Source organism: Danio aesculapii, chromosome 13 (genome assembly GCF_903798145.1).
Source record: "Danio aesculapii chromosome 13, fDanAes4.1, whole genome shotgun sequence".
Lineage (NCBI taxonomy): Eukaryota > Metazoa > Chordata > Actinopteri > Cypriniformes > Danionidae > Danio > Danio aesculapii.
In genome coordinates this window covers 29458159-29472905 of record NC_079447.1, presented here as the reverse complement: position 1 = coordinate 29472905, position 14747 = coordinate 29458159, and the positions used below count along the sequence as shown (strand labels likewise).

The window sequence follows — 14747 nt, the reverse complement described above, 5'->3', positions numbered from 1 at the left end:
AGACACACACAGACAGACAGCTTTCTACCCTAGACACATCTGTGCACATTCATTCCAGCCCCCAAAGTAGGACATTCTCAATGTCCTAGTAACTTGAGTGTTCAGGGAAAGGAAAACCTTAACATGAGTGCAAGTCACAAGTGTCAAATTTAAAGCAAGAAGTGAAGTACAGCTCCTGAGACCCAATAAATCTTACAAATTCCCAATGCATTCTATGTAGCACGTTTCCTTTCTTTCTTTTTTTTGCTAAATTTTCACACATATGTACACAATATTTTGACATGCAATTTACAGAATTATTGCAGCCCAAATTAAGTCCATACTTACTGAATCAATCTGCTCCAGAGAAATTTTTCCAACGTTTTTCTGAATGCTGTAATCCTGGCCCACATAAGCATGGCTGAGACAGAAATAAGGGACAAATGATGAGAGCCAATCACAGTGAAGAAAAAAATAAAACACAAGGTCAGAGTAGAGAACTGATTAACATAGAGAAGTTATTCAAATGCATTCCTGTTTTCTGGTCAGGAAACATAACAAGCAAAGCACATACCTCAAAACAATACAGATTCTGCAATACGCAGATTTGACGCCTGCATAACAATGCTGTATAATTGATTAATCTTTAGTTGGAAGCATTTTTGCTATACAAAGGAAAAACAAAATATCTAGGCATAGTAGTAGTAGTTTTTTTTTCAGTCAAGCCAAGTATTAGGTCACTGAATTTTATATGAAAACGTGATGCTAATTTTCCTCAAACATTACTGAGCTCTCACCTCCCAATATAATAATCCATATTTAAGATGGCCCATAGCACAGATTGTGCAAGAAAGTTTTTTCTTTTTAAGAAAAAGTAATAATTACTACTTCTATTCAGCAAGAATGCGTTAAATTAATGTAACAAATGTGACAGTAAAGAATTTATCATTGGTACAAATATACAGTTTAAGTCAGAATTATTATCCCCCTGAATTATTAGCCCCTGTATATTTTCCCCAATTTCTGTTTAACGGAAAGAAGATTTTTTTTCAACACATTTCTAAACATAAGTTTAAATAATTCATTTCTAATAACTCATTTCTTTCATCTTTGCCATGATGACAATAAATTATATTTTACTAGGTATTAAGATACTAGCATTCAGCTTAAAGTGACATTTAAAGGCTTAACTAGGTTATTTAGGCAAGTTATAGTATAATGATGGGTTGTTCTGTAGACAATCGAAAAAACAATTGCTTAAAAGGGCTAATATTATTGAGGGTTACGAAACACCAAAATACATTTTTGAGAAACATCCATCCATCCATCCATCCATCCATCCATCCATCCATCCATCCATCCATCCATCCATCCATCCATCCATATATATATATATATATATATATATATATATATATATATATATATATATATATATATATATATATATATATATATATATATATATAACTTTGAAATTTGAAAGCAATGTTACAGCGGTGAGATCATTGTGTAAGTTCCAGCATGGAGATTGGCTTTCTGTATCGGCCGGTAGAAAAGTGACATCACTGAGTTTTCAGCACATCTGTTCATTAATTCATGAGAAAGACTTGATTCGAACCAATCAGTGCGTTCTAATGTGAACGAGATGCAACTTCATTAATATACATGATATAGCTTCAAATACTATTTTACCTGTTACAGTGTTTAGAGAGACGCCACGTTGTGTTGCCAACTGTAATTCAAACTAGTAGATGAATTGTTCAGAGACATGGGTCATCAGTGTTGCGCTTATAAATGTGCCTTAACTAACTTCCATTTCCCCGAGATGAGAGCACAGCCCACATGTGGACCCAGACATTTGGATTACAGTGGTCTGCTAACATGCGACAAAAATATGTTCTTAAGGTACATTTTTTTACTGGTGAGCTTTTCGAATCTGGAAATGGTGAAATCCGGATTTGCCACTCGACGTGCTTCCAGTTCATGTTGATTGTCCCGTCTCTACGAATTTGGTAAGTGAGCGATCAATGACCTTTGTTTACGTTTATTCAGATGGCAAAGATAGTAAGTATCGTCAGCAGTACTCCTTCAGTTTTAAAGACATACCTTAGTCAAAATGATTTAGTAACTAATTTACAGTAATATCACTACAATATTATAGACTGAAGATCCTCCACTTCCACACAGCTCTAAGATCCACGCTAAATGCTGCTCTCCGAATCACTGTCCATCTCCCCTGCGGCTGTGCTTGTGTTGCTGCTGTGAAACAAGTTGTAGCGCATATAATGACACTCTCCTTTTCATGCCAAACCTTCCCTATTTCACCGCTCGACACTCCCACCTAAACAAAGCTGGACTCAGCCACTTTCCTGACCTTTTTCAAACTAGAGGTGTGAAAACATCCTGCTGAGATAGGGGAGGGTTCACGGCCCTTTAAACTGGTTCTAGCCGAAATAAAACAAATAACTTCCTCCAGAAAAAATATTATAGGAAATATTGTGAAAAAAAAAATCTTTTGTTTGTTCTGTTACACGTTAGTTGAAAAACATTTGAAAAAGGAGGGCTTATACTGGCTTCAACTGTATATAACCAGTTTTAAATATATGTTTTTCTTTTGAACTTCCCATTTACTGTACCATTTAATCCTAAAATCTTTCATTTTAAAGATTTTAATAGCAGTTTTATTAACAGTAGCAAGAAATGTTTTTGAGCAGCAAATGAGGAAATTAAATGATTTCTGACAGTGTGACACTGGGTTCAGCTTTTACTCTGTATTGTGTAATAATCTTTCACAAAATGACTTGCGTTTTAAAATGTACTTTCATCACATGAATGCAGCTTTTGGGAAAAATATTATATCTAAATCCCAAACTTTTGAATTTGTTTTAATGAAAGTTACTTTTTTATATGTTAAGGACAAAGTAATTATATTACTGCTATAAAATCTCTGTGAAAGTGTAAAAATGAAAGACATAAATCAATTGTCACCCTGTCATTTCATAAAGTCAAACTGTGCTGCTGCATCCACTGACATCCAATAAAAGTCGTCCAGAAATCATCATAAGTTCTTCACAACATCTGACAACTTTATAAGGCACTCATACAAAGCAGGACTGATGCAAAGAATTTCTTTAAGTCTGCTCCAACCAAACACTGAAGCCATGTGTGATGCTATGAATTAAGCATTTCCAGGCCCTTCTCCCCAATTCCTTTGCATTCCCTCAGTGTTTAGCTTCGCGCTGGCCCTTCACACCCCTTATCTGGCTAGCCCAGCGTTGACAAAAAGTAAAAGAGCCTACTAGCCAATCCTCCGCAGCCACAACTGTCGTCTCTAAAGACACATCCAATTAAAATGCTCTCATTCAGAGTCCATCAAAAAGCAAATGAATTGACTGCTGGGAATGCTGCCATTGTTCCCCTTCATTGCGAGCAATTGGAGGGACATGCTTGTATGAGAATGCGATGTGGCCAACGACTGAGAAGCCTGGCTTTAATCTACACTGGTATCCCCGCTGGGCTGCTGCCAAAATGGAAGAGTGGGTTCACACATGGAGGACCCTTGGTGCATCATAATGGGACTGTGCCCAGACCATTAATGAAAAGAACTCAATGAAAGTGAGTGTGAGAGATAAAGCAAAGCAGCCGGAGTCACTTTGCGAGACGGTTGGCCTTGAGTGGAACGTTTGATCTGCTCTCAGTAGGCCAAGGTAACTGCTAAACAAAACCGAGGATTATTGTGGGAATGTTGTCTAGAGTAGTATTTTTCAAAAGAAAAGCCTCGTGTGGATATGTCTGAATTAAATCGGTGGCTTTCCTTTAATTGCTGTAATATTCACAAAGCAAAGCAAGTGTACGGTTTTATACTTGAAGACATTTTTTACAGACGTCAATTACCTGAGGTGACTCAAAAGGGGCTGGAGGCGTTCATCAGACTGTACCGCTGGCAGAGATCGAGCAGTCATCTAAAAGAAAAGAAAAACGTAAAACACAGGTCAGAGGTTAATGCTATTTTTATAGCAGTGCAGTGGAATACATTCAAAAAGGTCAATAACTGGAGCATGAACTGTGAATTTATCCGAACAGATTGAGAATGATAGACTTTTTGATCTTCAAAAAGGTACACATCATACAAAAACGTAACTCTTAAATTGAATGAACACAAAGAAAAAGTCTTTACTAGGTGAAATAGTTTTTTTCCCCCACCAGTAAATAATGTTTTTAAATCTCTACCACAAGATCATAAATCAGCTTTACCGCTAACGTGTCAGGATATCTGTTAACTGAAGCAAAACGGAGACAATGATGAAGAGACAGGGAGGTCTGAGGATGATCAAGCCATCGAGACGATGACAAACTGCAGCATAGGCAGCACACTTTCCAGTCCAATGACTACTGACACACAACCCTTAAAACTCGATTGTCTACCGTCTAAATCCACAACAGGGTTTCATTTAAACAAATGAAGTGAGTATCAATGATGACATTCATGGATTTAGAGGAATAAAAGGAATAACAGCTCAGCAGTGCTGAAACATACTTAAAGGAACAAACTTCAAATGAAGAGCGCCAACATTTCCAGGATTTTCAGACTGTCAAGTCTGTCAGTTTAGCTAAAGTGGTTCAATGGAGGTTTCTGCTCATTTACAAAATTGAGTGAAGCAAAACTTTACTTACTCCCAGGGCCATTTATATCGAAGTTGATATTTAGCCGCATCATAATGGTGTTTCGTAACATCTAGTTTGGGACATACCAGGACATACACACATACACAATAGATAATTTAGCTTATCCAATTCACCTACAGTACATGTCTTTGGACTGTGGGGAAAACTGGAGCGCCTTAGAGAAAAACCACGGCATCACAGGGAGAACATGCTAACTCCACACAGAAATGCCAACTGGCCCAGTCGGGACTCAAACTAGCGACATTCTTGAAGTGATGCGACAGCGTTACCCACTGCGCCACCCGAAATAAAACTTTATTAAAAATAAATAAATAAATACTTGAATTAAACAGAAATATTAGCTATGGTACTTAAATTTTAGTTAAATCAATGTTCACATAAATCTCAATATCTCGGTTCAGGTCTTAGCTCACTGAAATAAAAATGATCCCGAAGAGAATGATGATAATAATGCTCTTGCATTATTCAAAGTACTCAAATCTACACTCTCACAGGTCACTTTTATAAGTCTCTATACACTTGTTCAACAGCTGGTTAACACAACTCAATCAACCACTGCATTGGCTAATGACAGCAACTCAGTGTATTAGGATGAGGTTATGATGATCTGCTGAAGGTTTTTGAATGAGCAGATTGGGTTGAGCTAATATACAGCAACCATAACTCACAAAACGCTTAAGAAGAAGGTCTGCAGAAGGCAAAGGGTGGATCAACTAGGTCAGGGTTCAATGCTAAGCAATTTTTCTACAGGCCTGATCAGGCCAGTGATTAAGAGTTTTTACTAGTCCTGCCAAAATTTTCACTGGTCCCACCAAAAAAAAAAATTAAGAAATTAAAAGCTATTTCTAAGCCACGTATTTTAAATGGTGTGTCAAAAATAATGCCTGTGAATCTAGAATTTAAATATTTTAAAAATGTTAATAAACGTACAATGATCAAAAGTCAAAGTTTTATGCAAATGAAAACAGCAGCATGGAAAACGTGCAGGTTATTGCAGTTCTAAATTATTAAACATAAGGTGGCTGACTTTCTCAGTGATAGGTTGCAGCTGGAAGGGCATCCGCTGTATAAAACATATGCTGGATAAGTTGGCGGTTCATTCTGCTGTGGTGACCCTTGATTAATAAAGGGACTAAGGTAAAAAGAAATGAATGAATAAAAGGTGGCTGACTTTGCTGTACTGGTTGTTTCAAGGTTACAGAAAAAAATAGCATGCTCACAACATCCAATCAGAAAAGAGGAACAGAAAAGCAGTATGGTGTTTACGAAATCACAGAGATGCTAGCATTTAAAGGCTTAAAAGCACAAACTGCTTCTCAATTTTAAGACTGTATTTGCATGCAACTGACAAATAGTCGCATTAATTAAAAACTTTATCGACAAGGCTACTGTCCAGAGTGTCTCTCGCTGACCCTGGGGCATCGGGCAGTCCTTATTGTTTAGCCATGTAGGTTAAAATAAAAGTACGCCCAATAAAGAGTCCAGTGAGTGAATAAATATTTTGCACATCCATGTTCCATTGATTTAAAACTTAACTTCAAATGTAATGATCAAGATCGCTCAAAGTTAGACTTTTAATGGTGATTTTTATAAGAAGAAGAGTATGAGTCTCAGTCCTATATTAAATGATAAAAACTACGGTGCAGATCGGCCATTTGAGTGTTGAGATTTCTTTCCAACTATTTCATGGGTAATAATAATTTTTATTGTTATTATTCTCGTCACTTTCGGTCTGATTATATTCGAAGCGAGACCAGAAAGCACATTTAAAAGATTAAATGCTGCAGATTTAAATGTCACTGAGGTAAAGTTCTCTCTCTGGCCAATATGGATTTCATGGCCTTGACAGTATCAATAAGAAAATCAGAAAAATAGAAATGACTGCTGCAGAGCTATTCTCAGAGAAGTCCCTAAGCAGTAGTGCAAATACTAGAAAATAACCGAGTTAAAAGACATAACCTGGGCAGGCCTTTAAGCAGAAAAAGGTGACTTGATATTTCTATTGAATCCAGGCATTGTGAGATAATTTTATGAAACATCCGAGGGAAAAAAGAATGTTTGCAATTCTGACACTTCTGAAAACAAAATTGATCATACACACTACGTAAAAGACAATCTGAGAAGCCATTTTATACTTTTATGTTATCAAGTGAAATCCAGACCACCTGTCATCACAGATAAAAGCTCAGAACAAACTCTTTGTCAGATGGGAAGCAGCTTTCAATTTCATGGTCATTTAATGAGACACTTCCAGTAATGTCTCCTATCTGTCGTTCGTGGCCATGAGAAGCCATTAAAGCAACATACACCGGCCACGACGTCTCACTAACGGCAGACAGAAAGAGACACAGTCATTACTCCACTACAGCCATGTTGGTGATCCAGATAATTGGCAGGAAATAGAAGTCAGAAGCAGGAAAGTGGCATAGAGGGTTGGCGTGCGGAGGGGTCAGTGTGCATTTCAGTGGAGAGCCAACAGAAAGATGAGGAAGATGGCGGTTATGGCCCTGAGCCAGGTCACTGCTGTCCATTCCTGAGCATGACAATCACTTTCAGTTCAGACTGTCAGGTATAGAAGACGCTGGATTGGAGCCTGATGTGATTTTCACAAGGTCACATCCATCACTTTTACGAAGTGCATAAAGACTGGCAAGTATATTACAATTTCTGCATACTCCTCATGCTGTTGAACATTACTATAAGCTAAAGTTCATTTAAAGTGCAGTTCTTCTCTTTGCATTGCGTTTCTGAACATATGGCATTGTGGAATACATTGTTCCATGGTCACCATCATAAAAATGTCATTAAAGCAACTGAATTAAACTTGAAGTGATTATACAAGAAAATTGTGTTGAAAATCCATTTAAAAAAATCATAATGCATACCAATACCTGATTTTCAGCAGTCACCAAATGTAATTACTAGCAGTGTTTGGCAAGCACACTTGTTTAAAGTCATGGTTCTGTGTTTTTTTAGAACAGCAGGAGGATTTATTTTTTTATAATAATTATTAAGCATAAAATGTAATTAAAATAAACATTTGACAGCTAGAAATTTAAACATTAAAATAGTTCAAATAAACACTGCATTTGCTCAGTACGCATGTACAACAGACATTTTAATGTTAATAGTGCCTATATTTGTAAACTTGAAATTCAATATCTATAAAATTGCACACATAAACACATAAATAAACATATTCAAGTAGTTAAATTAAAGGATATTGCCTTCATTTGTTAAAGTGATTATTCACGCAAACAGTCAGCAATAAAGAAGAAACACAATTAAAAATCAATTTTTCAGTAAAACCTTCATACAGAATTGGTAACACTTTATAATAACTACACACTATGAATCATTTATTAAGCATTAACAAATAGTTAATTCATTACCAGTTAGCATTAACTCTACATTAACAGACGTTAGTAAGCAGTTTACAACTGCAGACACGACTTAAGATATGACTTAAGCACCTATATAATGTACTTAATGATTGTATTTTCTTTGGTAATTTTAATTTTTTCATTATTAAATTAAGTATTGCATCATTTACAAAGAGTTATTTGAGAGAAGTTGGTGGTTTATAAAGATCATTCAGAATGCGAGTAAATGATTAATAAACTATTTAAATAACATTTATACATTTTATTATTCAAGCATATAGTAATGGTTACTATGTACTGTATGTTGATAAATGCTTTATTAGGTCAACTTCATTCAGTTTTGTGACCTAATCTAAAGTGAGGACTATTATACTTTAAAAATCCCTGATAAATGACAATTAAAGGCTCGGTTATATTCTAATCCAGAAAATAGAAATAAATGACTTTATTCATTTCTATTCATTTAAAGATACACAAATGAAACTGTATCAAATGAAAAAATAAATCTTTGCAATCTTAACTAAAATGAAATTACTGTACAGTTTAAACATTGCTAATTACATTGAAATGTTGTCTCAATATTTGTTAAATTATTATTATTGTTGTTGTTTATCCAATTGTGTGTTATATTTTGACACTCCTGTTATTCAGCAATGTTTAAACTTTACAGTAATTTTACTTTTTAGCTAAGATTGCAAAAGATGTATTGTTCACTTGATAATGAGCCTTTAATTGTCATTTATAAGAGATTATAAAGCGTAAATAGTTCTCACTTTAGATTAGGTCACAAAACTGGATGAAGTTGAGTTAATAAAGCATTTATTAACATTCAAACTGACTATTAGTATTCATTCATTATCTTTTTGGCTTAGTCCCTTTATTAATCCGTGGTCGCCACAGCGGAATGAACCGCCAACTTATCAAGCATATGTTTCCATGCAGCGGATGCTTTTCCAGTTGCAACCCATCACTGGGAAACATCCATAAACATTAATTCACACATACACTACGGACGATTTAGCTATCCAATTCATCTGTACCGCATGTCTTTGGATTTGTGGGGAAAACGGAGCCCCGGAGGAAACCCATGCGAACAAGGGGAAAACATGCAAACTCCACACAGAAATGCCAACTGACCCAGCTGAGGCTCGAACCAGCGACTTTGCTGTGAGGCAAACATGCTACCCACTGTGCCACAGTGCAGCCAACTATTAGTATATGCCTGAATAATATGTTGATTTGAATAGTTTATTAATAATTTACTAACTCATTCTTAATGAGTTTAAAACCCAACTACTCTTAAATAGAAATGATTTGTAAATAATGCAATACTTAATTTAGCCATGAAATAAGTATCAGTAACAGTATGAAAGTACAATGATTAAGCTAATTTTAAATGTGTTTAAAAGTCAAGAATAGAGTGGAGAGTAGAATAGAGAATATCTGCAGTTAAAACTGCTTACTAACGTCCATTAATATGGAGTTGATGTTTAACAAATAATAATAATAATAATATACGAATTCACTATTTGCTAATGCTTAATAGATGATTTATAGTGTGTAGTTATTATAGAGTTACCGAAATGGGTAAATTATAATGAAATTCAGCCTGTTTTAAAAAAGGCAAGAAAAAAAAAGCATAAAGATTTTTTATGTTTAAAAAAAAATTAATAACTATGTCTAAATCTATGATCACCAACTTTCTATCTATATTAATTAAATATAATTCATTAAAGTATTGAATAAAGATATAATTCTATAACAATGGGACGAAATATACTGATATTCCTCCATGAGAGATATAACAGCATCTCCATCTACATTTTAATAACAGTTGCAAGAAAATTAGGACATCATCAAAAACAAACTATAATAATAATAGCATATATGTCAGCTCCTTTAAAACGAGAATCTAATTAGCTCTTTTTCCATTTCATGACTCAAGCAAATCAGAAACACAACGTGTACAAATGAAACACTATGTGGAGAGTGTGGCGAGACTTCCTTTTGAACGGATTATCATGTTGGTTGCTTAAGACACATTACTAGTGAACAGATGTCGTAATAAAATTAGCTTGCAGAGACAAATGAGGGACGACTGGAAAGACAACTCCCCCATCAGGTGAAAGCAAGCAATACAAGGACATCTTTCTAACACCCCAGCTGAGCAAATACAGTACAGCGTGTCCTTTCGTAAAGAAACAGAGCATATCTGCTAACTTTCCATTTATGTTTGCATAGCATTGAAGGCTGACACGCTGGAGAGACCGAGCCAAAGCTGATCAAACGTGCCAACTTTAAGCTTGAAATGAAAATGAATTTACTTCAGGTGGTGTCACTTCAGAGATAAGCAGAAAAGGAAGCAATGAATCTGAAGGCACATCTATATTATGCATACAGCACTACATTTACCCAATGTCAAGGTTTGTACAAACTTGAAAAGGCACATTCCTTAAAGGTAGGATTGTCAAATGTCAGAAAAAGAAATGTGGGAGAATACGGAACCTCTATTAAAAGCAATGAATCTAATATTCATGCATTTTATACATTTCATTGGTCTAACTGGTTTTATTAAGTTTATTTACAGAAAATGTATTCCTGGTAAACTTCAATAAAATAAAGCATTAAAACCTGATAGTTTCTACTGTAATATTAAAATGTAATTTTGAAACCCAAATATTGAATGTGATTTTTTTTGTTTGCACATGGCCTCAGTATTACATGAAAAGCTAAATAAATAAAATGCACGAGGGTCATCTCACGTTGGCTATTATCATACAAATTAAAAGTGACGTGAATTCTCCTTCGAGCATTACCGGCTCTTATTTATGCTTTGCGCAGCTGTTTTTCTGTGCGAGAGCCGCTGCATGCGTACATCACCATCCACCATGAGAAATATGGCGTATGCTTAGGAAACCATTACACCGTTTGCATTTGATGAGGGTCAGTGCATTCAATCTCAGGCTTGAACTCAATACACCAATCATGTACACTCTGATAACTATCCGAAAGGGTAACCTAGCCTCCTGAGCTGGTTATTCCTCAGATTAGAGAGGAAAAATAGGAAGATGAGGGGGGAGAACAAAGAGAAGAAGTAATAATTATCCTCAGCACTCAGATGCCATTAATACCGTAATAAAACCTGTGAACTTGACAAGGTGACTATCCACAAGACTCCAATTAAACAGGTCATAAAATCAACTTACTCAATCACAAAGTAATGACTGAAGGGTCTATAGATTCAGACAGCCTCTCCAGTTTTAATATCATATATCTCTATGCCACAACTCTTCTTGTGATCTACGTTCCTTTTAGCCTGTGAATTTTGTCCTGGCTGAGAGATTTCCATCCAGGTTTACATTTCAATCTCTCTACAGCCTGAGCCATGCTTGATCTGCTCTGAATGCGAGCCCCAAATCTAATCTGCTTTTATGGAGCGGAAATAGTAATAGCAAATGACCTATTCATATCTTTTGCACTTTTAAAAAAATACACGTGAATCGCAGTTGGAAATCCGTTTGCTTGCATAATGTGACATTTCTGAGTTAAATAGGATATTCAAGGTGAAAAAAAATGCAAAAAGAGACTTGATTTTATCTGTCGGGAAGAGTTTTGGATGGTTGGAAAAGAGTCTGTTACACTATCAGAAATACGCACAAAAAATGATCTGTCATTTGCAGGGTGATCTTAAATGACATACTGTAATGGTATTAATAACCCTATATAGATGAAAATTAGTACCTTTAGTAGAAAAATGATGTACCCGTTAAAATGATATTGAGCTGCACGTCTAGAGCGGAAGACAGAGAGTCCAGCACTAATTATTCAAATATATACAACAGATATTTACCCCATAAAATGAAGTGCATGGATTGTATTTTGTGTAACATAATCTTGACTTCTCAGTTTGTGAAGTTTGGAGTGAACTGTGGAGCCAGCAATATCTCATGAACATGGAGTCATTCAAAAGTCAAGATCTGAATTTTTGCTGAATACATTCAACTTCAGTTGGTTTTTCACCAGACCCTGCCATATTTCCCCAAAACACTTGGAGTATACAGTATATGTGGCATAGGGTAATCCCTTGTTTTGCTTTTTTTTTTTTTAAGGCCACCTATTTTACCCCTTTTACAAGATGTAAGATAAGCCTTTGGTGTCGCCAGAATGTGTCTGTAAAGTTTTAACTCAAAATACCCATCAGATTAACGATTATATCCTCCGTAATTTGCCCATTTTTGTGTCTGAACACATTGTAATTGTTTTTGTAGCTTGTTGCTTTAATGCAAATGAGCTGCTTTTCCCCGCCCACCGTTCCCACGTGCGTGTCTGATTCTCATTATGCGTTACATCAGATAAACTGCACAGTGACAGAGACAGACACGGATGAAGCTGAAATACAGCTCATTAGTCATAAATACCAAGTAAGTTTATTCCATGTATTTGTGGTGGAGTTTATTCAAGCCTTTCTGAAATGATGAGTCTCACACAAATGCTGTTTGCAGTACACACACAAACGCATATCAGCGTTTACTGACACCATGCGGCTGTGGTGATTATAGCGGTTAAGAATTACATAGCAATTTTACATCTTTTTTTTTTTACAAACATTCTCTGTTTTAAAAATGTTTTAAACTTAAAAATCAGAGAGTTGGAACAGATATTTGAATCCCAGTGTATTTGCAAAAAAAGTTCTGTGGACATGTGTATACATGTTTTTATAGAAACAGGGTGCCTGTCAATCAATTCAGTGGGCAGGGAAAACCACACTCCTACGTGAGGTTGCAGTGGGCCTCAAAATCACTGGGATTTGGGTCATTTTAATTTAATTTGGGCCTATTTTGCTGGGTTTATCACTACGAATATGACAGTGGACACCCATACACACAGTTCTGTCCAAACAGCATACAAAGGTTGATTTTCATCATAGGTGCCCTTTAAAGGTTAAGGAGACACCTTGGAGTACTTTAAAAAAATTAACAAATTTGTGTGTGTTGAGCATAGGTTAAGACAACATTAGCACATGTCAGTTTTAATTGTGGGGAAAAACTGGATAGTGCTGAGCTTTTGTCAGCTAATTTTGTCGGGAGAGCTGTACGAGAATTGGAAAACGGCGGACTTTGTCTTTTATCAGTCGAGTTTGTTACCATTCAGAAACATCGCCTTTCTGTGCTGCTGTGTTCGCCTATGTTTAAAATCCTCCAGATTATCGGCAGGGGCTAATGGTGGGAATAGACAGGGAAGAGACCTGCTGCACTGCTATCCACTGTGTCTGCATTCACACCTGGGGATTGAGTGGTTAGGTGTATATGAAATTACAAATAACATATGTAGCATGACATTAAATTACTTACTGTTTTTTCTCTGCATTTTAATTTTGTAAACCATAAAATTATGGTTCTCATGGTTTGTGTCTTATTTTGTGAGCCAACTAATAACAATTGTTCGCTCCTCTCTTTCTCCCCTGCTCTGTCGGCCATGCCCACTCTGGCTACTCACTATGCCCACTATGGCTACTCCTCCCCCTGCTTGCAGTGATCCATGCCCATGTTGGAGCCTTTTTTTTTTTAATATTCTGAGGTAGACTTTAACCAAAAGAGGGGGGTTTCATGACCCTTTAAAGCTAACTTCATAGCTCCTTGCCATAATATGGATGAGAATGGCATGGTAAATCATTTTGTGGTCCAAAAAGGGAATATGGGCATAATTAAAGCAGCCCAAGTGGCAAACAGTTGTACCTGTAAAAGCTTTTTTGAATATATATTTTAATAAGAGTATACGCATAGGGATGGAGCTAAATGGGACTTTATACACACACACACACACGCACACACACACACACACACACACAAACAAACCACAAACGCAGCCAAATAGCTCTTTTGCTTCAAGTTAATGTATTCCAACTGCCTACACTACCTGAGCAATGTCAGTGCAAAAGGTGTCATCAAGAACACGACGAAGTAAATGGGGTCAGATTTGTTTTTACTCTGACTTTAAATATCCGCACACTGGAAACCGGTAAAACAATCATCACGCAGGTTTTCTCTGCCTCACAGCACTCCACTTACAGTAAAGGCTGTCAAGCAGTAACCTGCAGACAGTCGCTGTTGTTGGCTGCACCATCAGCTCATTAGAATGCACTACATTACTGTATTAATGTCACAGCCCTCCCTTAATGTATGCAAATGCACATCTGAGCCATTTCATATTCATTCCAAAGCAAACCTGGAGAAAAATTGCTACCAAAATAAACAGCCAGTTAATCAGTCGTCATTTGCTGCAGATTATAAAACAGGCTCCTGATGTGACCTGTTCCTCGCTGGTTTTTGGCTCGTCTCCTTCCAGATGTTTTCTGGAAATTGACTGCTACATTATTACACTTGAAAGCACCAGTGCTTCATAATGCTGTTCACTGCACAACAGGAGGATTTTGAAACGCTCGGTTTCTGCATTTTCTTGCTAATTTTAGTTGGCTATTTCTGTGAAAACAAGAAAATATTACCATAAAAAAAAGAAACTTGAGCTAAATGTTTCACTGTAGACACTGTGAGTGTTGTATGTGAATTTAGTTTCATTGTTAAGATAAATATTTACACACATATACAAACAGCGGCCACTTTATTAGGTACACCTGTCCGACTGCTAGAAATGCAAATTTCTAATCAGCCAATCAGATGGCAGCAACTCATTGCATTT

General features: G+C 36.2%; 1 protein-coding gene across 1 annotated transcript in view; it reads right to left on the bottom strand.

Moving 5' to 3' along the window:
• The window catches only part of prim2 (DNA primase subunit 2), a 159461-nt gene that overhangs the window by 54999 nt on the left and 89715 nt on the right, over positions 1–14747 (bottom strand). The window contains exons 11-12 of the mRNA XM_056471464.1: positions 3877–3944; positions 328–400 (exon numbers count right to left, since the gene is read on the bottom strand). Coding sequence (XP_056327439.1) covers positions 328–400; positions 3877–3944 — 141 coding nt within the window. The remainder of the gene's footprint in view (positions 1–327; positions 401–3876; positions 3945–14747) is intronic.